The 23,620-nt window shown below is 35.3% G+C and overlaps 2 protein-coding genes across 3 annotated transcripts; one reads left to right on the forward strand and one right to left on the reverse strand.

Moving 5' to 3' along the window:
* LOC130940697 (geraniol 8-hydroxylase-like) lies at positions 1 to 3,186 on the forward strand. Of its 2 annotated transcripts, XR_009070366.1 has the most exons (3): positions 1 to 1,101; positions 1,462 to 2,134; positions 2,375 to 3,186. XR_009070366.1 is itself a non-coding variant. In XM_057868910.1 (2 exons), exons 1-2 carry the CDS (start codon positions 79 to 81, stop codon positions 2,041 to 2,043), a joined length of 1,605 nt encoding a protein of 534 aa, XP_057724893.1. In that variant the 5' UTR covers positions 1 to 78; the 3' UTR covers positions 2,044 to 2,293. The 2 variants fall into 2 exon arrangements, 1 of the variants encoding a protein (XP_057724893.1); XM_057868910.1 differs by lacking the exon at positions 2,375 to 3,186 and having other exon boundaries at positions 1,462 to 2,293.
* A 1,103-nt stretch (positions 3,187 to 4,289) lies between these two features.
* Positions 4,290 to 21,224, reverse strand: LOC130940045 (uncharacterized). Its single transcript, XM_057868094.1, has 2 exons — positions 21,156 to 21,224; positions 4,290 to 4,982 (listed from the first exon to the last, which is right to left on the reverse strand). The coding sequence occupies exons 1-2, from the start codon at positions 21,222 to 21,224 to the stop codon at positions 4,290 to 4,292; spliced, it is 762 nt and encodes a 253-aa protein (XP_057724077.1).
* Positions 21,225 to 23,620: the final 2,396 nt, after the last annotated feature.

The raw sequence follows: 23,620 nt of genomic DNA on the forward strand, positions 1-23,620 counted from the left end.
CATCTCACTTCTCAACAAAACTACTCTCTTTCGAACTCAAAGGCAAATAAAACATTCTCACCACATTGGCCTTCAACAATGAATTCAAATTCATCAACATTATTTATTTCTTCACTTTTTGAGCAAAATATCGCAATTGAGGAGTCAAAAGCTCACATCCTCTTATTATTTCCAACGCAATATTCTCGCTTGCCCATGTCACTAATAATCACTGCCCTTTTCTTTACGTGCATTGTCACCAAATTTCTTCGCACATTATCACTTCATGCAAACACCACAAAACAAAACTTCAAGAACCTTCCACCGGGACCTTCCTTTCTTACCATGATGCAAAACCTTGTTGAGTTTTGCAATAAGCCACAACAAACACTAGCCAAGCTTGCTAAGCTTCATGCCCCAGACATAATGCTTCTAAAGCTTGTTCAATCATCAACTACCATAATCATATCTTCCCCAAACATTGCCAAAGAAGTCCTACAAACCAATGATCTGTTGTTCTCAGATCGAACAGTTCCAACTATTGTAACCGCTGTCGATCACCACAATTATAGCTTGCCCTTCTTACCGGTTTGTCCACTTTGGAAAGATCTAAGAAAAATATGCAATGAACAATTGTTCTCCACCAAGGTCCTCGACGCGAGTCAAGGCCTTAGGCGCAAGAAGCTTCTAGATCTTCTTAACGATATGCAAAAATACGGCCTAACCGGAGAAGCTGTTGATGTTGGGAGAGCGGCTTTTAGGGCATGCATAAATTTTTTGTCCTATACTTTTGTGTCTGAGGATTTTGTTGAATCTGTGGAGAATGATAAAGATGAGTACAAAGATATTGTTTCTACTCTCTTGAAACTATCAGGAACAGCAAATGTGGTTGATGTTTTTCCGGTGTTGAAGGTGTTTGATCCACAAGGACTTCAAAGGAACACTGCTAATTACATTACCATGTTTTTTCATAGACTAGACAAGTTGATTGATAAACGGTTGAAGCTAAGAGAAGAGGGGGATAATTATGTCACAAACAATGACATGCTGGACACGCTTCTTGATATTTCTCATCAGGATAGTGAGAAGATGGATAGAGAAAAAATCAAACATTTTTTACTTGTGAGATTCCTCTCTCTTTTTCCTTTTCATTTTTTTTCATTGCTCTAGATAAGTTAATATTTTCGGTGAATATCAATTTTTTTTAAATATTAAATTATATATTTTAAAAATTAAATTCTATCCACAAATTTTAAATCCTCTGAAACTAAAAATAAAAAAAATTATGATAAAAAATATATATTAATGTTAGCTACTTAAAAAATTAGTTTTTTATATTTTTCATATAGAACAATGATAAAATGTACCATTTATCTCTTTTCGTTATTGTATTTGGTAACTCATCACCTTCATACCATAAAATAATGTATAAGGCCTATTGTTTATAGAATTTCTCACTAAAACAAACAACTTGTTTTATAGGATCTACTTGTTGCGGGAACAGACACCACTGCATATGGATTAGAAAGAGCAATGACTGAATTACTTCATAACCCAAAGGCCATGTCAAAAGCCAAACAAGAATTAGAACAAATCATTGGAAAGGGTAACCCCATCGAGGAATCCGATGTTGCTAAACTGCCATACTTAAAAGCCATAATAAAAGAGACACTGAGATTGCATCCACCAGCTCCACTTTTGCTCCCAAGAAAAGCAAAAGTTGATGTTGAAATCTCAGGTTACACAATCCCAAAGGGTGCAAGAGTTCTAATAAATGCATGGGCTATTGGTAGAAACCCTAATATATGGGAAGATGCAAATTTGTTCTTGCCTGAGAGGTTTTTGGGGTCTAATATTGATGTTAAAGGAAGAGATTTTCAACTCACACCGTTTGGTAGTGGGAGAAGAATTTGTCCCGGTTCACCACTTGCTATTAGAATGATGCATGTGATGTTGGGATCATTGGTCAATTCTTTTGATTGGAAACTTGAAAACAATATCAAGCATGAGGATATGGACATGGATCAACCCCTCCGAGCTATTCCAGTTGCACTAAATATATAATTAATTATTGTCTCTTTTTGTTGTTCTTCAAAATTCCAAAGATTTTTTTCTTTCGGTGACCAAATTCCAAAGCTTTGATTTGTTAGAAAAGGTGATGAATGTATTTCGATTATTACTGTTTTTTCTTCGTCTAGTCATTAGTTCCATTTCAATTGCAATTCCTGTTAGCTCCCTAAGAGTGTGTTAAATTTGCAGCCTTGTCTTATAGATAATATAGATTGAAAACACAATAAAATATACTTACTTTTCATTTCTTATTAGTTAACCTATTTATATTTTTTAAGATATGCAAGATATTAATTTTTTTGCTAATAAACAATTAATATTTTAGGTAAAAAGCGAGAGAATGAGTGGAGGAGAGAGTGGAAGCGGAGAGCGAGAGTGCAAAGGTGAAACACGATGAGGATGTTGGCTTCGCCGACGAAAGGGATAAGGGGGAAGAGTGCGGGGGGTTGCCTCAGGTGTTTCGGAAGTGAGCAAAACTGGAGAAGGACGAACGAAACAGAGAAGTACCTCGTTCAACTAAGATTTCTTTTCGGGACAAGGAAAGTCTTAGGCTTTCTTCTTCTAATCTTCTTAACCTTTCACGAGGGATCCTGCTCTAGTAGATGAAAAGCTTGTTAAGGTCATTGAAAAACAGGAATATGGGACTCCACTAAAAATTATTTTTTCTGAGGAGACGAAGGCAGCATTTGTTCAGTCATATAAGGATGTCATTATCATTAAAATCTTTGGAAAATATGAGTTACACTGCCAAAAATCACAAATTGAAAGGGGTTTGGGGATTGAAAGGAGGATATGACATGCAAGACGTCGAGTTTAATTATGGTCAAATTTGATCTTCCCAAAGATAGGAAAAGGGATCTCCTGAGTGGTCCGTGGATGATAGTGGAATCGTATGCTGTCATGAAACCTTGGACGATTGACTTCTGTCCTAAAAAAAAGACCTTTAGATCTACGTTGGTGTCGGTGAGAATCCAAAGTTTGAATATATGGTACTACGATGAGAAAGCAATGAAGCTAGTGGCCTTTATTTTAGGTGTTCCCTTAAGGGTTGATCTTGCAATTAAAACGGCAGAAAGAGGGAAGTGCGTAAGAGCGTGTGTCCAGATTATTAATCTTGGATTCCTATTGTGAGGTCTATTGTAGTTGATAGAATTTTTGATGTGAAATATGAGAGTCTTCATTTAATTTGTAACGCATGTTTATGCTATAGTCACGTCACTCGTGAGTGCAATAGTAAGAAGGACGAGGATGATCAGAAAAAACTTGGAACTTAATTCTAACACAGGCGTAGTAGTCAACTTTTGATTTAATGCTTGGAAACTTTATTCACACTCAAAAATCCAAACAAACGACGCGTCCTAACAGGTTAACTTGTCAGTGGCAAAGCTCCTTGCGAGAAGCCTCTGATGAACCTCCAATAGTTGCCAGATAGACCCAAAAAACTTCTTATTTAAGTAACTGAGGTCGGTCGCCCCCAATCTATCACTGTTTCTACCTTAGAAGGATCTACAGCTTCCCCTGTTTACTCATTACATGGCCAAGAACTTTATTTCGTCCTTGAAAATATCGTTCGCTCCATGAGTCCGCGTGAGGGTTCCCTTCTTAATCTAACCAATAGTCACTCGCGCTTTACCAATCCTTGCAGCATCTCACCTCTGGAGTCTCTCGCCTCCACCGTATCACTCTAATCGCGTTATATTAAGAATCTTCCTATTCATTTATGCTAACCAATCCTTCTATTAAAATAACTTAGGGTCGTCTAGAACAGATCATGATTATTCAACCATGTGTTATGAGTGAATACTAGTAGCCAATATTGCATAAAGTGGTAAAGAATTAAGTTGTCAATTTTCTTATTACCTTGAATTTGAGGATCGGATCCGGCAGTACCTCGGTCCCTCCTGTGTGGGCAATCTCTGATCAAATGTCCTGACTTCCCGCAATTGTAACATAAGCCCGAACCATAACGACACGGCCTATTTGGGTGATGACGTCCACATCTCTGACAACTCAGAACCTCAGAAGCAGTCACTATTTGTTTTTCCCACCGTTTCCTTGTAGATCCTCATTCGTCGCAAAATTATTCCATTTTTGGGGAAAATATTGTGGGTATCCTCTTCTCTTAAACTCTTGGCCCCTTGATACGACTCTTTGGTTGTGCTCCCTGCAGTGGGACTTACGGCGGTCATTCTCCGCTTTAGCAGCCTTCCTCACACATTCTTCAACGGCACGACTCTTATTCACGAGTTTGGAAAAGACCCTATGGAGCTCAGAATGTCACTCCGAAGTCCTCCCTCATACTTGATGCACTTCCACTCCTCGAAGTCTCTCGAGGCCCCTTGACACATGTGAGAGAATCTGAATAACTCCTCAAACTTATCCGTATACTCGGATATAGACATAGTTCCCTGCTTCAGCTGCAGTAACTCTAGTTCTTTGGCCATCTTGGCAGAATTCGGGAAGTACTTCTTATAGAATTCCTCCTGGAAGGCATCCCAGGTGATCGGATCATTGCCTTGCTGTATGAGACGTCGGGTTCCCTGCCACCAATGTGACGCTTTCCTAGTGAGCAAGTAAGTGGCAAACTCGATGTGATGCTCTTCAGGCACCAGCTGTACTTGCAGTGCTCTCTCTATAGCTTGAAACCAAGTGTCGGCCTCAGTTGGACTAGTAGTTCCCTTAAACTTTGGCGGATTGACTTTTAAGAAGGTCGCCAATGTTATTGGACCTTGAGTCCTATTTTCGCCATTTCCACTATTTTGATTATTGTTCATCTGCTGTCCAAGTGCCTCAGCAGTGGCCTGCATAACATCAGCCAAGTTCTGCAACGCTGCCATAAAGTTCACGGGGTTGTTCGCATTCATCTCGTGTTCCTCAGATTGATTCCTACCTCTCGCTCGACCGTGACCGCGCCCACGAGTCGCCATCTGGTCCTGTCCACACCAAACAAGTGATATCAAGGTGACCAGTCTCAATATCGCAAGTCTAGCGCTTCAAAGTTTCAAATGCAACTCATGGACTTTATGCTATGTTTATCAGTCAAATATCCTAATAGCACATAAGCACAGACACAGAGAATGCACAGAAGCATAGTCAGTCCGCCCCTCATGCTCTACAGGAACGAACAACTCTGATACCATAATATAACACCCTACCACACGGAGCCTTATGCTTAAGTCATAAGACAGAGGTGGCAAGGCATTACGCCCTCTAAAGATAAGATCTAGTACATATAGTATTACAAGAATGTTTATAACTAGGAGCATTTAAAGAAAAAAGGGTAAATCAAAACCGTTTAAATCGAAAAGTGCAACTCTCCGATCGATAACATAAACGAACATATAAGGAGTAAGATAATGCGTAGAGACATACAAAAGAGTGCCAAAATACGTATATCAAGACTCGGAACTCAGCTTGTGAGGATAACCGGTCCGAGCATACAGTATACATACATATATAGTAAGAAAATCCCAAAAGAAACCAACTGACAAAATACAAAACCTGTTTCTCCAAAATAACCTCTAAGAGGAGTCAATACAAAATATATATACAGTGGAGAATATAAGTATCTAAACAAGTATATAAACCAAAATAAAATCCCAAGATACTATGGGCCTTCGCCAAAAGGAAGTCTCTTGCATGCCTCGGCGAGGAACCTCACGTCCTGCATCTGAAAACCACAAAATCTGCATGGGTGAGAACCGGAGGTTCTCAGCATGGTAACAGTGCCTAAATATCTAATATGTAATGTCCTGGAAAAGCCGAAGACAATTCTAGAACTTCCAAATTATAATCAAAATGCATAAACATGCAAAATCATAAGAAATGTAAATAGGTAACTAACTTAAGAATCTTAAGACTAACTAACATCCTTTTTCCAAATCCTGCAAACCTCCCAATCACTAACAGTAACAGATGCAAGCACAAGTATATCATACAAGGAAATGCACAAGTAGGAAGCAGATAAGACAATTAAGCAAGAAGCAAGTAATGATACAATCAATTAGGCAATCCAGACAAACCACATATAATGTATATGATGCATGCCTGTCCTAGTGGCTGATGAGTCTCATCTGTCTGTTAACTAGCCAACCCGACGCGTTCGGTAGCTAACCCGAGCATAGTCTCTCTATTGTGCCTTAATATCATTAGAGGGTATATGCGCCCTGTCGCTATTTTACCATTAGAGGGTATACGCGCTCTGTCGCCACTTTACCATTAGAGGGTATGCGCACCTTGTCGCTATTAGAGGGTATCTGTGCCCTGTCACCCATTTACTATTTGAGGGTATCGGTGCCCTGTCACCCTTACAACCAGTGAAAAAGCAAACAAACATACTCACATCCAATCTTTTCATTCATTATTCATTTATTACATCCATCCATGAATTATACATGCATTTATCCTCAGCCATGACTCAACATTCATCTCAGCCATCCGGCTTAAGTTAATGATTCACAATCAGCCATTCAGCTCATAACATACACAACATTCGGCTCACGACATGTATATTACTCCACCATCCTCATCGACAACTCATACCATCATTATTCATTGTACTCATCATAACTCAGCACAACATCCCCTTTCTTCCTCCATAAGTTACCTTCTTCACTAGCCTACTTTCATTCACTAGACATTTTACATCAAATTAAGATTTAAGAGATGAAATTTAGGGGTTTATAAGTGTGATATAACATCTGGAAGGTTACGAGCTTGTTGGGAATGTGAAAAGCTTGAAAACAAAATTTTTGAAAAGAACTGGGTCGCGTGCGTACGCACAAGGTGTGCGTGCGCTCGCCCAGAAATATTTTTAGACATGTGCGTACGCACAGAAAGCGAAACCTTCAGGGTTGAGCGCATGCACAAGGTGTGCTAGCACCACCACCAGCATGCCATTCCCAACGTGTGCGTGCGCACAGGCTTGTGCGTACGCACAGCTCGAAATCCTTCGTTGGTTGCACGTGCGCACAGGGCATGCTAGCGCTGCCACCAACAGCCCTGTCTTCGCGTGTGCATACGCACAAGGCTGTGCGTGCGCATAGAACCAAATTCTCGTAGAGTGTGCGTGCGCATAGGGCTGTGCATGCGTACACAAACTAGAAATCACAAATTCTGCAGAAGTTGCGGAATTCATATTTTCAACCCAAACTTCAAATGATCATATCTCCATCCACAAAATTCGAATTTCCACCAAAGTTAAACCATTTTAAATCTTATAAAATTATCTTTCCATTGACATAAAATTCATCAAAGTTTGAAAACAATTGCTCAAGATATGATCCGTTGAAGTTCATCAGAATTCCAATTTTTACCAAAACTTATAAACTCTCTATTTTCAAAACATACATTTACCAAACTCATTTAAAACCAACCAAATTCAACCATTCCAACATCAAACATTTATAACCTCTTATCCAATCATCAACTCCCCAATGATTCCACATTTAACTAATTTCGAAATCAATACTCTCAATTTATAATCAACACCCCATAATTCAACTTTCCAAGCATTTATTCAAGTTATCAATCATCATGATCATACACATATCAATATCATACACCCAATCATGCTTACCAACAAAAGCCTCAAACTTACCATTAATTAAACACAATGGTTCATATCCCATACAACACCACATGTTTTACCAACCATTATCACCATTACTCATATATTCCACTCAATTCAACTCATCCAAACAATTACATCAACATTTTACAATCCACCAAAATACATACATAATAACACAACTCACATCATCCATTATTCACCCCAATATTTCCAAATCTTCTCCTAGGGCCACTAGCCTACTGATGCGTGAGCATCTTTCCTATCTTTTCCTAGTGAATTTGCATCTAATTTGCTGAGTTTAACGAAGAATTAATTATATTTTAGCCACTATGGATGCTATTTTGAGTTTTGGGCAATTTTATTTATTTTAGGTAGCATTCGGCAGAATTTGACAGAGTTTCTGTAGCACAAGAATCAACGGAGATGGCTGCAAGGAGCGACGCGCACGCGTGCCTATAGCGTGCGCGTGATCTGGAAGTATCCATGGCGACGCGTGCGCGTGACTGATGCGTACCCGTGATTTGAAGATTTACACAGCGACGCGTGCGCATGACTGACGCGTCCGCGTGACTTGCAGAAAAGACCATCGACGCGTACGCATGACTGACGCGTACGCGTGACATGCGCCACGTGTAGAAAACGCAAAAAATGCTGGGGGGTGATTTCTGGGCCCCATTTTAGCACCTAAGGCGCGGATCCAATGAAGCCAAGTGGTCTCCACGTTACAAGACGCGGAGTAGTTAGTTAATTCTGATTTAAATTCAAATTTGATTTTAAAATAAAAAAAGATATTATTTTAATTTTTAAATATTAGATTAATTAGGATTAGTTATAAAAAGGGGAGACTTCTCTTCTATTAGGTACATTACATTAGGGGGATTTCATTAGGAAATTCTATACAAATTTACATCTCACATTTCATGAGCAACTAATCCTCCATTGTTAAGGTTAGGAGCTCTGTCTATTTGTATGGATTGATTTTATTGCTTTTTCTATTTTAATTCATGTGTGGATTTATAATTTAAGAATTGTTTTCGTCCTTTATTTTATGAATTTGGGTGGAATGGAAGTATGACCCTCTTTCTATTTGAGTTCTTGTAAAACTTGGAAAAGCTCTTTACTTGAATAACAGCTTGAAAATATATTCTCCTAAATTTTAATTATCTGGATTTAACGGGATACGTGACATATAATCCTTTTATTTTTGGGTAATTAGAGTTTTTGTGGCATATAAACTGGAATTTGATCATGTAGCTTCTAATTAGAATTAATTGACCAAGGAATTGGCAGTTAATGAATGTTAGAGGAAACTAGAAAGGTCTAAGGAATTAGGGTCTAGTCACATATAGTTTGCCATGAATTAAATCTTGCATGATTAAATTAGTTAGTAAGAAAAGTTAATCTGGAAAAATAGATAACTCTGAAACCTTAACTGTTTTCTCAATATTTCATTCCCAACTTATTTATCTGCTTGTCTTTAATATTCTGAACATACTGTTAATGCTTTTGAACTTCCAAACATTATTTTTTGCTTGTCTAACTAATCCTATCAAACGCTACTGTTGCTTAATCCATCAATCCTCGTAGGATCGACCCTTACTCACGTAAGGTATTATTTGGTACGACCCGGTGCACTTGCCAGTAAGTTTGTGGGTTATAAAATACCGCAACACCTACGTTTTCACAACCACATTACATTTTAGATACAGGAAACCGAAACCATACCTTGGCCAATTCCCGTTCCACCCAAAACACTCTCAAATTCAACTTCCAAGGCTTCCAAAGCCTCACCAACAGATTTTCAAGCTTGGAACTCCACACCAAAGCTTTCCAAAATCACCAATCAAGCTCCAAAACACACATATACAATGCCTAAGCCACAATATCACACCCAAACACAATAACTTAATCACTAAATCACAAAATCTCAAGTCTTTAGCTTAGGGTTGAGAATCTCACCTTACACAAGGACCAAGGGAGCTAGGAAAAACCTTCCCTTCAAGTTAATTTGATCCTATAACACAAAGGAGTTCAAAATCTCAACATTTTTGTCCATGAAACCCGAAACTAAGGGCTGAAAATCGAAGGATAAAACATGGCTTACCTCAGGAATCTTGGTATGGGTTTTGTAGAGATCGACTCCGCGGTCGTGTGGCCCCAAACAGTGCATCAATTGTAGTCTCGGATCAAAAGTTATGATCAATGGAAGATTGAAAGTGAATAGGAGCAAGGGTTTTATTTTTCTCCCTTCCCCTTGTGTGTTCAGCGTGTGTTTGTTCATGGAGAAGAGAGGGAGCTGAGTTTCATTCATTTAATGAAGCTTGGCTGGGCCCTTGGGCCCAACTTGGGTCCAATTGGCCCGGTTTGGCCTTTTCGGCCCAATCTTGGGCCGATTTCTTTAAAATTGGTGTCAAAATTCTTGTTTCAAATTTCTCTACCACATAAAATCATAAAAATCTCATTTTTCACTTTCTAAAATATATTTTAATTTCTGGGTTAATTAGCCACAAATTAACCGAGTTTTACACTTCGACCTCAGCCGTAGAATTAGGTTTCTCGCTCCTCTCTTACAGACGTCATCGTAAATGACACCGTTTCGGTGCTCCTCTCTGTCCGAGGTTGTCACGCCGGCCAAAGGGTGCCATGACGCGAATCCGTGGATCCGTCAATTCTCGCCATGCGGGCCATCGATTTTGAGGGAGTAGGGTTGAGTTAACTTCGAGTCTTGGGTCTGCTGTGCTTCCTTGGTCGATTGAGGTTTTTCTTTTTTATGTTCATGCATTGTTTCGTTTTCTAATTCCAAAATCGATGCGGTTTCTTCATTCGTTTCTTGACTTATTTGAATTTTTTTAAATTTTCTTAATAAAATATGAATCAATTGTTTTGTTTTTGTTTTTGATTTTTTTTTTAGCAAAATATAGATCAAATTTTATTGATGAGTGAAATAATATCACAAATAGGTCTAATAAGACAACAAACATGAATATGTGAACAAGAAAGGAAAAAACGAATCAGTTGTTAATTTGATAACTAATGTTGCATTTTATTTTTCTGCATTGTAGATTTTGTCCTTATTTAGGAACATTGTGATTTGATAATCATTGTTGCATTTTATTTTTCCCTTAGGTATGTGAGAGTTTCATATTGAAGGGAAAGTAAGTTAACGAAGTAAACCACTAATTTAATCCTCAAAAGATTGTGGTGTTGAAAATTTACTGCTTGAAAGAAAGAAATACACTCATGATCTTCTAAATATGAACAATGTTTGATAAAATGTACCAATTACTCATTTTATTGATTTATGATTAGCTCTTGCTATGCTGCTGTTTTAATTTGTAACCAAGAAAATTAGATGATTATTGGATGATGATTATTGAATGTTTTTTACAATTTTATTGAATTGATTAGTAGTTAGTTCTTGCTTTTTATTGGATGATTTTTGCTGTTTTCTGCTGTTTTAACTAATGTGCAATATTAAAAATAGCAAAATAACTATCATTTATTCCTTTTTATACTATTTTAATTTTTTTTAATTTACCTTTCATAAATCACTTGTCACAGTAAATTATATATAATGTAGGGACTTATAGGTTTAATTCTATTTGAATTAACTGCCATCTTCATTTTTGTTACAGTTTCTAATAATGTTTCGTTAACAAGTTCAGGTCAATGCGGCTCTCATGGAGTTTCTAGCCAAGATAATTCAAGCGAAAGCAAATTGAGGGATCTCCTCGACAACTCAGAATACGTGCTTATCTTTGGGAGTAAGTTTGTCTTTTCTAGTTTGATTTTTAGGAGAATGTCAGTTAACTGATGTGGGCCAAACATTGATGAAGAGAAATTTTTCAAAATAATTTCGTCACAAGTATAGTTCCAAAGAATAAATGACCCGAATCAAAGTTTAATTTGTTATCACAAATTCAAATTAATCAATAAAATTAGGAGTTTTAAATCCTGGTCATCTCTCAAAAGAATTGCAGTGGGATGTGCGTATCATTGGCTATGAGAAAAAAAGGGTCAAATGCAAAAGACAAGGAATTAAATTGCAAGAAAATAAAGAGCAAACAAGAAAATTTAAGTGCAAAAAAGGCATATTGGCAAGGATTAAGAGTCAAGGGTTCCTATCCAAGTCATTGACCCTAAACATGGCAATTAGAAAGAGTTAATCCTACTTTGTCATCACCTAATATCGGAAAAAAGTCAAATAGGTATAATTGATCTTAATCCACAAGTTCTAGCCAACTCATTAATTAGACTTAGTGAAACACTAGTGTCAGTCGAAACAAAACTAACAAACAATCCTAAATCACCAAGCAATGTTGAACATCAATGACTCAAGGTCATCTAAATCCTCAATTCCAAGCCAAGAACATAAAATTCTACTCTAAAGCTAGAAAAGACATTTTATCAAATACTTTGAATGCATAAAATGAAAACATGGTAAATTACAAGAACTACAAAATCTATAACTAGCAGAACAAGAAACAATAATAAGAATTCAATTAAGCAACAATAAACATAAAAAAGATTAAATTGTATTAAAAGTAAATAAGAATTCAACAAGTGTTTATAACCCAAAATTGACAAAATTAAAGAAACTAACAAGTAAAACTAAAAGGATTAAGACAATAGAACAAGAAAACATAAAGAAAAATAAACTAGAACAAAAATTAAAACCTAATTTAATTAAGGAGAAATTGACCTAAAAATCCTAAATTCCTAGAGAGAAGAGAGAGCTTCTCTATCTCTTTAGGATTTCTACCTAAAACATGGTTCTAAACTACTACTACGACTCCTTCGTTGATTTTCTTTAGTCTTGCCTCCATATGCATAAAAAATGAGTTGGATTGGACCAAAAATAAGCATGAAATTGTGAACCACATGTTTACTTAAGTAAATCATATGATACTATTCGTGTGTACGCATCTGCCATGCATATACACAAATCCAAAGAGACGCGTATGCATTTGTCATAGTACGTATAACAGGGCAGATTTTCAAAACTTCATTTTTTCATAATTCCTCTACTTTTGCACGTTTTTTCTCCATTTCTTCAAGCCATTCTTTCCTTGAGATAGTTAGGAGTGTAGTTAACTAGAGTTAGTTGTAAGCTTATATATAGTTACAAACTGTACTGGTTAAAGTGAGATTAACGATTCTCGTTGAATCCATTTTCTATTTCTCTCAAGTTTATTCTGCAACTCCACACTACTCACACACAATCTACTCTACCATTGCAGATTTTTTCAATAAGAAAGTTCATTATTGAAAAAGAAAAGAACTTTAAAGCATGGAAAAATACAATCTCGGGAATATGGGCAAATCATATAGGCCTTGCAATATTAAAAGTAGATGGCAACAAATTAAAATTCTGTTCAGTTTTAAGGACAAAAACAGATACTGAATGGAGGTACATGGTATATATACGGGTTGCTTCTAAATCTATAGGGATATGTAAGAGAGAAATCTATTTTTTAAGTCAGGCATGATTTCATTAAATTCTAGATCCAGATTCATGGTATTTTGGATTATATGGATAAAGAGATTGCTAAATGTATAAGAGATATGCTAGAAATTGCCATAGAAGTAGAAGATCCAAGAAGAAATAAAAAGTTGACGAGGATTTTTTTTAGAATAAAGACTACCATTGAAGTTATTATTTCTCTCCTAACAGCATTGAAGTTATTATTTCTTTCCTAACAGAATTTTGGATGAAGAGAGATAAATTACCAAAAATTTAGGTCTACTTTATATATGAGAGATTATGAGATTGGTATTGCCTCAATTGTAGAATTTTGGGTTTTAATATGAAAGAATGCAAAAAATAATAATAAAAAAAAGCCATGGCAAGTTGAGATTCAAGCACACCTAGATATAAAAAGGCATCAGGAGTAAATCAAGTAAGAGCATTAGGACTAGAAGCAAAAAACAGTAAGCAAAGGATAAAAGAGGATGAATAAGACACATGGAAGCAAGTAGCACATGAAGACTCGTGAAGAGAAAAAGATAATGAAAAGAAATAAAGTTTTACTTAGAGAAGAGTGAACAATAATATACAAAGAGTAGGAATAAGGACAAAAGAGGAGCAAGTTATGTAGACAAAAAATTTAGATAAGAAATACATAACTATAGGAATAGAAACAAGAGAATATCTCTGAAATTTAACAAGATTTAGAGAGAGACAAAAGGCCATTGAAGGATTAGATAACTTTATTTTATTTTATTTCATTTTATTTATTTTGGACAGCGATTAAGTAACTTTTTTTGTTGTCTATGGTATCCCCCAATCTGACAGGTCAAAAACTAATTCGTCGCGGATCTGAGCTTCATTTAAGGGTCTGTCACTGGCCAATGAATTGCTGCATGCACAAGGCGAGATTTAAACTCCCGATACTTGCTTAAGCAGACGAGTGAGCTGATTACTTAACCAACCCATAACTTTATTTAGAAAGGGTAAACAAAAGGGAAAAGAGTCATTAGGGAGAGCAAGACCCATTACACAAATATGGAGGCCCAATTTGGTGATTAGGAGGAGACTGTGCATTATGACTTAGAGGCCCAACAACCATGATCATATTATGAAATGAGGAAATGTACACAACTGAGCCAAGCAAAAGACATCCCAATACTAAAAGCCCAAACAAGGAAAAAAACAGGAGGCCTTGAAGATGTTGATGGGAACTGGGAAATAGTATCAGCCCAAAAATAAACAGAGAAAAATAGATGGGAGAGCCGGAGAGGACTATAGAAGAATTGAAATTAACTTATATGCACCAGGGTAAAAAAATAAAGGAGCAACAAAAGAGGAATTAAGAGACCTGGGAGCAGATGATCAGGCATTGTATTTCATGTGGAATTGGCAAAAGATGAAGAGAAGGAAGCTGACGAAGCTAATGGGGATAGAAATTTTTATTATTATACTCATAAAATATAATTTTAAAACATATTTTAGCTAAGTTTTTACAAAAATTTATTTGTAGTAAAAGTCAAAGATGTACCTTTTTTTTCCCCTTCTTTAAGTTCTTGGAAATATTCACGGAAGCAGACTTACTGCGAAGTGAGAGATGATAGGTAAGGATAAATAGAAATGTGGAAGGACCATCGAAGTTTGTCTTTTAAAATTTATGGGGACCTTGAAACCATGGTCATGCTCATGCTCATGCATTTGTCTATATATGTCACGTGCATATTATTATGTCAGATTCATGTGCATGAGTGCATCACATTCTATTCCTGTAAAAGGAATCAGCATCATTGCTACCATATGTGTGGTAGGAAATGAATTTTCTTATCCTGGAAACTATCTTGATTTTGTCGTGTGACTTTTTGTTTCTTGATTTTAAAATTGTTCACCCTCCTAAGATAATCAATAATAATATCCATACCAACTTGAAAAAAATCACGTTATTTTCATGGAGAGAATATTAATGTGATTGGCATGTTTCGCCCTTTTTTTTTACCGTCTTTTTTATGTGGAATACTTAATTCTCATGTGACTTTTAAAAATTCAGCATAAGACCAATAAAAGAAAGCATGATCAAAATATTCAAACAAATTTAAAAAAAATTCTTATTTAAAAATATATATTAAAAATATAATTATTTATATATTTTTTTAATTAACTTAAATTTTTAATAAAATTAATATCATGATAAATAAAATAATTTTAAATTATTACCTTCTTGATATTACAGTATATTTAAGTTGATGGAATGTCTTGTGATTTTCTCCGAAAATCACTTCTGTCCGGTATTGATAACATTAATGGGTAATGAAGTAATGTACAAATTATACATGCTGGCTTTCGGGCTATGTTTGAAGTACGCTTTTAACGTTTTATGGTAGTGAGACACCAAGACATACATAAAAGTTGAATTGTTTTCGTGCTGATATCTATGTATCACGAGAATTGGACGAATGTTATAACACTAGAGCCAATTCTTCCATTACTCCAATACTAGAAGAGTTATCGGGTTCTAGTTCCTTTATAGAAGAAATATGATTGTACTCTCATTTTACCATTTTTTTTTACGGACTCATTTTACCAATTTAATATACAATGAATATTCTGCTTTCTGACTTTCTCCCTGTTTCTCTCTTTCAACCAGAACTCGATCATCACCTTATGTATAGAACATTCTAACACTGAAAGCTATATAAATATAGATATAAAATAAAATAATTATAATCATAATTTAATACAATAGTAATAACATAAGGAGAACAAACAAATATCACTATTATATACTATTAAATGAATTTTTAAATTCTACTGGAGACACCCCACCCGCAATGCTACACATAAATTCGTCTCTGCCATCCCTTGTCCCTTCACAATATGCTTTGGAAATTTTGTCTTAAGTTTTTTATGATGCTTTTAAAATACTGTATACTTTTAAAATTTTATCAAAATTTATAATATTATTAGACCTTATCCTATATGTCAGCCTTCATATTATTCGTGCCAAACGGATATAAATCCCTTATTTTTTACTAGTAGGGTAACAAGTTCTTACACTTTTCACATTTATGCATGTTTACATATTACAGGGGATATAGTTTTCTGTTTCTATATTGCAAGCTTCTTTTGTAGCAAAATATTTATTTCCCATATGTTAGGAAGGGAATGACTCTAGTGCGATAATGCTTTTGAGAGTATTTTTGTTTTTGAAAATATTTTTTAAAAGAATAAACTTTTAAATAATATGTTATTCTTAAGTTATAAAATAGTATACATTTAAAAAGAACCTGACTAATCTACAAATTGTTTTCAAGTCTCAACTGCAATAACTGAGTACTAACAAGGGATTAGGTTGATCAACAACCATATGCATGTCCATAGTATTGATTATTCCTCATGTATATATGTTGGGTTTTTTAACCAATGTGTTATCGATTTTAAAATTATTACTAAAATCAAACTATTTTTAAATTATTTATCGAGATCTCACAGTTTTGTCATGGTGGCACATATTATTTTTCTGTGTTCTGACTAGGAGAATCTTTTGCAGTAAGTGTATTAAATAAATAAAATGACAAACTGAAAAGTGCATTCATTTAAAGGCGACTTTATGGTTTGCGCTTTTTAAGTAGAAGATGCCTTTGCGTTTGCCGTTTTTTGATGAACTAGCAGTTCCTTCAATGAAGACGCTTTTCAATTTGGCGTTTATTTATTGAATGTGCTTACCACAAAAACTCCTTCTGATTAACCCAAAATAAATAAATAAATAAAACAGGTGCCACCATGCACACAAAACAGTCGTATCTGAATAAATAGTTTGAAACTAGCAGTATTTTGATAACAATTCCGAGTTAGACAATTAAAAATCTGAACAATATGAATAATAGGTTGAAAATAATTTAATTTAAAAATATTTTTAAAATTTAAATTAAAAATACTAAAAATATCAAAATAACGTGATATGTGATAATTAACATATTTCACGTATCTTTTTTAAAATGTAAACGAGATATACTCATAATTAATTCGTTTATATTATAAATGAAATATATGTTTGTAAGTATAAAAATATAATTTTTAAAATAATAAAAATATTAATAATTTAATTTAGACCGATTTAAAAACAAATCAGATGTATTTTGTTTCTATTTAGATGTTCAATATTAATATATGTTGTAGTTGCATAGTTAAATTTGAAAAAATTAATGTTTTTTAATTTTTCATGTTTTACGTATGCACTGATTATAACTCAAATAGCATAGTTTTATCATATTCACTTGAAGTGGTCGTGAATTTGAGTCTTTTTATTTTTGGTTAAAAAAAATAACTCTCCTTTTCTTTATAATTCATTCAAATTTTTAAGAATTCCGCTAGGGGCCAATGGGGGTATCTGTACAATGTATACAATGAGCTAATTATTTAGCCTAATAAAAATAAATAATAAAAATTCGTCCACAGATTACTCTAAATTAAAATTCTTATTCAGTTATTTCACATCGAATTTTAAATTTCAAATTTCAAATTTCCAAATTTCAAATTTCAAATTTAAAAAAAAAAACCATCCAAAAATTCTAATTTACCAAAATATTTCATTCCAATACCCTCTTCTTTTTCAACTAGCGACCACCCCACCTTCATCAATAATTATTCCACTTCACCTTTACTGCTTGGCTTGCCACACGCCACTCATCCTTAGTAAAAAATAACCATCCATTTAAGAATAAAAATAATCATCCGCATACTTGATGAATTGAAGATCTAACAAATTTTAATTATATATAACTAAACCCAATTCAGTCAAAATAATCATTTGCATAAAAATTAAAATAATCATACGCATACCTACTAAAATAACCATCCTAAATTGACCATTAAAATAAAAGAAGAATGAGATGAATGAACAAAAAAAGCAACCGTAATCAAACCCCCTTAGTCAAGAGTTGTTATTATTATTATTAGGGATTAGTTGGTGCTTTGATGAAGAAGAACAAGAGTTGTTAAATTGATATGGTTGTTGGTGCATGAAAGAGGAGTCATCATACCAAGTGCGAAAACGAGAATTATGATCACTCATCTTACGCATAATAGAAGTCACTCTATTCTTGAACACTCTACACACAACCCATCATTTTTCGTGAGGAGTAATAGCCACAGTTTGATCAATTTTAAGACGGTATTCATGCATGATTCAATCAGATGCAGATGCGGGGTGGGCATGCGGATGTGGCGGCATCGGCTTCGATTGCGGAGTGGATAGTGATGCAAGGTGCGGATGCGGCAGCGTGCACAGGCGATGAGGTTCCTACTGCATTTGAATGGCATTAGCGGAGAACGACAACAGTGCTGATGGGCATTCGTAGTGCGCATGTCATTGTCAGTTGGAACTATGGACTATGGTGGCTGGTGTCTGTAGCAGCGTCACATCGATAAGAGAGGATGGAGAGGGAGAGAGAGAGAGAGAGGGAGAGAGAAGGAAATAAGTTCGTAATTTTTTGTAATCCTTAATAGCTTTGTATTTAAAATTATTGGAAATAATTTTATAATTAACTAATTTAATTATCATTTAATGTTAATTTTAAAAGTATTTTCATTGTACACATTGTACACTAATTACATTAGCTCCTCATATTTTTTCAAATTTTAAACTAGTATACTATTTTTCTAGAAGAACCAAGAACGAAAATATCTACATTAATCTAATATATTAATTGTTGAGCGGGAATCTTGAGTTATTTTAAACAGAATAATAGGCAATTTTAAATATAATTTATAGGAATTTAGAGAAAAAAAAATAATAAACGAGAGATTAAAATATGTGATAAAAAATGCTAAATTAAAAAGATTAGAAGTTGAATAAATTTAAATAAAATTTTTATGTGCTTTTTTAAATATTAAAAATTTAAATATACGTCATTTTTTGTATCTATTACAAATTTAAAAATAAATTTAAATAAAATTTATATATGTCCTTTAAGTATTAAAAATTAGCTTATTGTAATCGATTCATTTAATTTATACGATAAACAAAATATATGTATTTTTTACAAACGAGATACGTACAAAATAAAATTTGACTTATTTCATTTATACAATAAATAAAATATATTTTACAATGTATAAATTATTTATTTTAAAAAAATCCCCCTTAAAAAATCCAGGCACCTTCACAGAAGCCACATACTCCACACCATCTTACTTCTTACTTTCTTTTTCCCGTGTCCATGGCGACACCGGTGATGACCTAATAAGCATATGATCTTGCAACATGATAACGCCACTCACTCGCCAGGTGTGGTTAATCACAGTAATATAATACCACCTCTTTCAAAAATTTAAATTAATTGAAAAATATAATATGAATGATTTTATCCTGACACGCAGCATAAGTGCCTTCCGAACTGCAAGTCCTTGCAACTACCATCTCTTCTCGGTTCACCTGCAACGATCAGATCCATAGAAAGCAAGACCTTTGTTGCCACGTAATCTTCCACAAGACAAGTTGTCAAGTTGTTATCCCAATAGATGTGACCATGTTGCTTTGGAATCATGACCCAGTTTACTCAAACCCTAAACCAACAAGGCTTTTAACGTTTTCCCGCCCTATGCGGCCAATATTATTTGCCCATTAAATGACAAGGAAGTTCAGCCATGTCTTTTTTGTGTTACGTTGTTCCCGCATGTTCTACTAATAATAATGTACTTTTGACCCAAAGAGTATCACATGCGGTACTATGTTCTTCTTTTTTCGGCATATTTGCGCTATAATTTTGATCGATTTTAAGTTAAAAATTTACTCGATTAGAATACTATGTGAAAACTTAGTTATGAGAATAAGTGAAAGAGTAACATTATCTATATTTTTTACTATTATTTTACTAAAGAATAAGTTTAAATTGTCTAAGATCTATTTAGCTAAATCAGAATCCTTTACAAAGAAAGTGTAACGGTAAGAGCCGTTTATATAAACTCATTAATTGTGCTGTAAATTATAGGTTTTGGAAGCTTGTTTATATTAAGAGAGGAGGCTGTCTTTATTACACTTTTGTTTTTGCGGACGATTTGATTCTTTTTGCTGAAACTAGTATGAAGCAAAGTTAGTGTCATTAATAGATGTCTAAATGCTTTTTGTAAGAGTTCCGAACAAAAAATTACCCAAAACATGTTTTCTTTTCTAAAAATGTTGGAAGCCCAGTTAGAGAAGAGATCAGTAAAGCTTTGGATTTCACCAGAACTGACAATTTTGGAAAGTACTTTGGGGTTTTCTTCATCATTCAAAGGTCTCAAATAACACTTTTGATGAAATTCTCAGCAAACTCAACTCCAAGCTTAACTCCTGGAAGGCGTCATCTCTTTCTATGGCAGGAATTGAAGAACTACCCTGGTGAATTCTATCCTTTTTTTATTCCTTTATATACTATGCAAACTGTCTCACTTTCTATTGCTACTTGTAATTTCATTGACCGTAAATGCAGGAATTTCTTTTGAGGAAAAATTGAACAAACGAAGAAGATTCACTTGTTAAGATGGAAGAAAGTGGGCCAGCAAAAGAAAAATGGAAGCTTGGGTGTTCGCCTTTCCCATGCTCTTAATAAGGCTTTCATGATGAAGGTTGGCTGGGGGCTCATTGAGAAGAAGGATGCCCTGTAGACAAGGGTTTTGCGATCCAAATATGGTGGAGGTGATGACATTATTCCTCGGGTAAAAAAAAAGAAAAGAAATTCGAACCTCTGAAAAGGAGTATGCGCTAAATGGGAGAATGTCACTAAAAACACCATTTGGCGGGTTGGCAATGGCAAAAGTATCAACTTTTCGAAACATAACTGGGTCCCAAATTTAGGGAGTTTGGATATGCATGTTAATTAGGTAAGTAACAGAAGCATTGATTATTCTAGTAACTTGATGGATTTTCTCTCTGTTTTAGAGAATTGAGACGCTGACAAAATCAAAGAATGGCTGCCAGATGATGTAGTCAGCAACATTGTTGTGATTCCCCCGCCATCCCCTTGAAAAGATAAAGACCAGATTGTGTGGGCTCTCACCTCGGATGGATACTTCAAACTCAAATCTACTTACCAAGATATCCAGAATACCACTGACAGCTCCAGCAACATTTTCATCGTTGTTTGGAGTTGGAAAGGACATGAACGAGTGCGTTTATTCCTTTGTCTTATTGCTCATGACTCCATTCTTACAAATGTGGAAAGGAAGAGGTGCCACCTTACCAATGACGATGGTTGCCCTCGATGTAGAAATGATATTGAATCCACTCTCCATGTCATTTGAGACTGTTTTTTGGCTAGGAACGTATGGTGAAACCTCTTACCCGCCAATCAGTTCCGACATTTCCTGAACTCTGACATGCTGAACTGGCTGCAAAGCAATCTCTCGAAGAGATCAAAAGTGGTCAAACCTTTTTGGCATTACAGCATCTCACATTTGGTTTTGCCGTAATAAGGTTATTTTTGAAGGTATATTGATTTCTTCCACTACAGCTCTTATCCAGATTAAGGCTAGGCATGAGAAATATCTACATGTCATGAATGTGCATTGGAGGTAGGAGCACAATAAGCAAGTTGCTAGTACCCTTATCCATTGGTTCCCTCCTCATGAAAATGAAATTAAGCTTAATGTTGATGGCTCCTTTTTCGCTAACCAGAATAGTGCAGTGCGCGGTGGAGTATTTAGGGATCATTTGGGGAGATATATCATTGATTTTGCTTCCAACTTGGATGGCTGTTCTATTATGCAGGAGAAAATATGGGGGCTTGTGCACGATCTCCAGATTGCCGTGGCCAACAATTTCAAGCAGCTTGTTATTGAAACAGATTCTTCCTCTATCCTTGAGTTTGTAAGAAATGGTTGTACTGCGAGTCATCCTTGTGCATCGATTCTTACTGATATTAACATTTATGCCCAACGGCTTGATGTTTCTGAATGGTCACATATCCTTAGAGAAGCAAATTATCTTGTGGATACGCTTGCTAAAAAGGGACAGACCCTCCCCTTTGGCCTCCACATCTTTGATGTTCCTCCTCCCGATATTAGCTTAGCTCTGGATCTGGATTGTTTTAGCATTTTGCGCCCAAGAGGCTCTTAGTTCTGTTTAGTTGTTTTTGCTTTTTCTTTCTTGTTTGGGGCTTTTGACCCCTAGCTCATCAAACAAAAAAAAATAGTAGTCCTAGCAGTAAGTTTTATACAAAACAGTAAAATTATTTTTTTTTAACTAAGGTGGTTTTGTAGTATAAACCTTTGATATAGAATTATGACTTGATTAAAAGCTTTAGATGAGTTAAACTTAGGAAAAAATTACTCAATAGTAGTATGAATTAATGATAACGAGGTTACTGATTTTTTGCCAAAACTACAATTAGCCAAGTTAAGAGAAAAGTTTTATAATTAATCTATATCGATTATAAATAAAAATGAGATTTATAAGAGAGAGAATTTTTAAGAGAAAATAGATAATGAGATACATATGTTAGAATATACTTATTCAAAAACAACAACTAATACTATTACTACTACTACTAATAATAATAATAATAGAATAACGAAACTTAAGAAAACATAAAGAAAAAGGATATTGTTTTGAATATCTTTATAAGCCCAATACAAAAAATTAAATTCAAGAGTATGAGAAGTTTCAATGAACCGATTTGATATGATTAAGTGTTTTCTCAGTTTTAAAAAAGATGTTACAAAGATAACATTATCTCTTCATCGCTCATTATAATACCTAATAACTCTATTTTATTACTTTAATTACTACATAATAATCACTGTTCTACCATTAAAGAGAAGGTTAATTGCTACATTATAACTATTATTATCCCTGCAATACACACACAAAAATTAAATAAAATAAAAAAAAACAAACAGAGATTCAAACTCAGAAGATTAATGTTCGGTCTGTCAATTCCTGGATGGGTCAGAGGTACTATATATGTGATGGGGAAAAAGGGGGGACCTGGATCTGGGTTGCTGGTGAGTGAGCGGACCTCCCGGGCTGGCGTTGAAGGGTGGAAGGTTGGAGTCTCGCGACCTCCCTAGTTGTTGAAACGATGAGTTGGGGAGCCACCTGCAAAAGGGACTCTGACGCCCAAATCACGATCCGTATAAGGTGGCAGGAAAAGTAGGGTTTTGGTGACGTACCTGTGGAGAGGGGTAGGGCCCTCCGCATATATACCCGGTTCTAGGGTGGGTCCCACAAGAGCAGACCCACCTTCCAGGAAGTTTCCCTTCTCCAGCTGGCGGGTTTCACATAGACAGGGAGGTGGCGCGCGGGTCGTCCTTAACCCGGGCAAGGCGCGCTGTCGGGTCGGAAATCTGCCCGGTCTCGAACTCTGGCCTAGCTGGGTTGAGCCCGAACAGTGCCCCCAATGCGGCAGCTATGTCGACAACCGCCGTAGGTGGCGCGTTCTCCTCAGTTTTTCTATTGTTGGCTTTCTGCCTAGCCGGTTGTTCGCGAGGGGGCGTGACCCCCTACATGCGAGTGGCGCTTGTCCGATCATGGGGAGTGCCAATTGTCATCTCGTTTC

The sequence above is a fragment of the Arachis stenosperma genome, chromosome 7, assembly GCF_014773155.1.
Source record: "Arachis stenosperma cultivar V10309 chromosome 7, arast.V10309.gnm1.PFL2, whole genome shotgun sequence".
Classification (NCBI taxonomy): domain Eukaryota; kingdom Viridiplantae; phylum Streptophyta; class Magnoliopsida; order Fabales; family Fabaceae; genus Arachis; species Arachis stenosperma.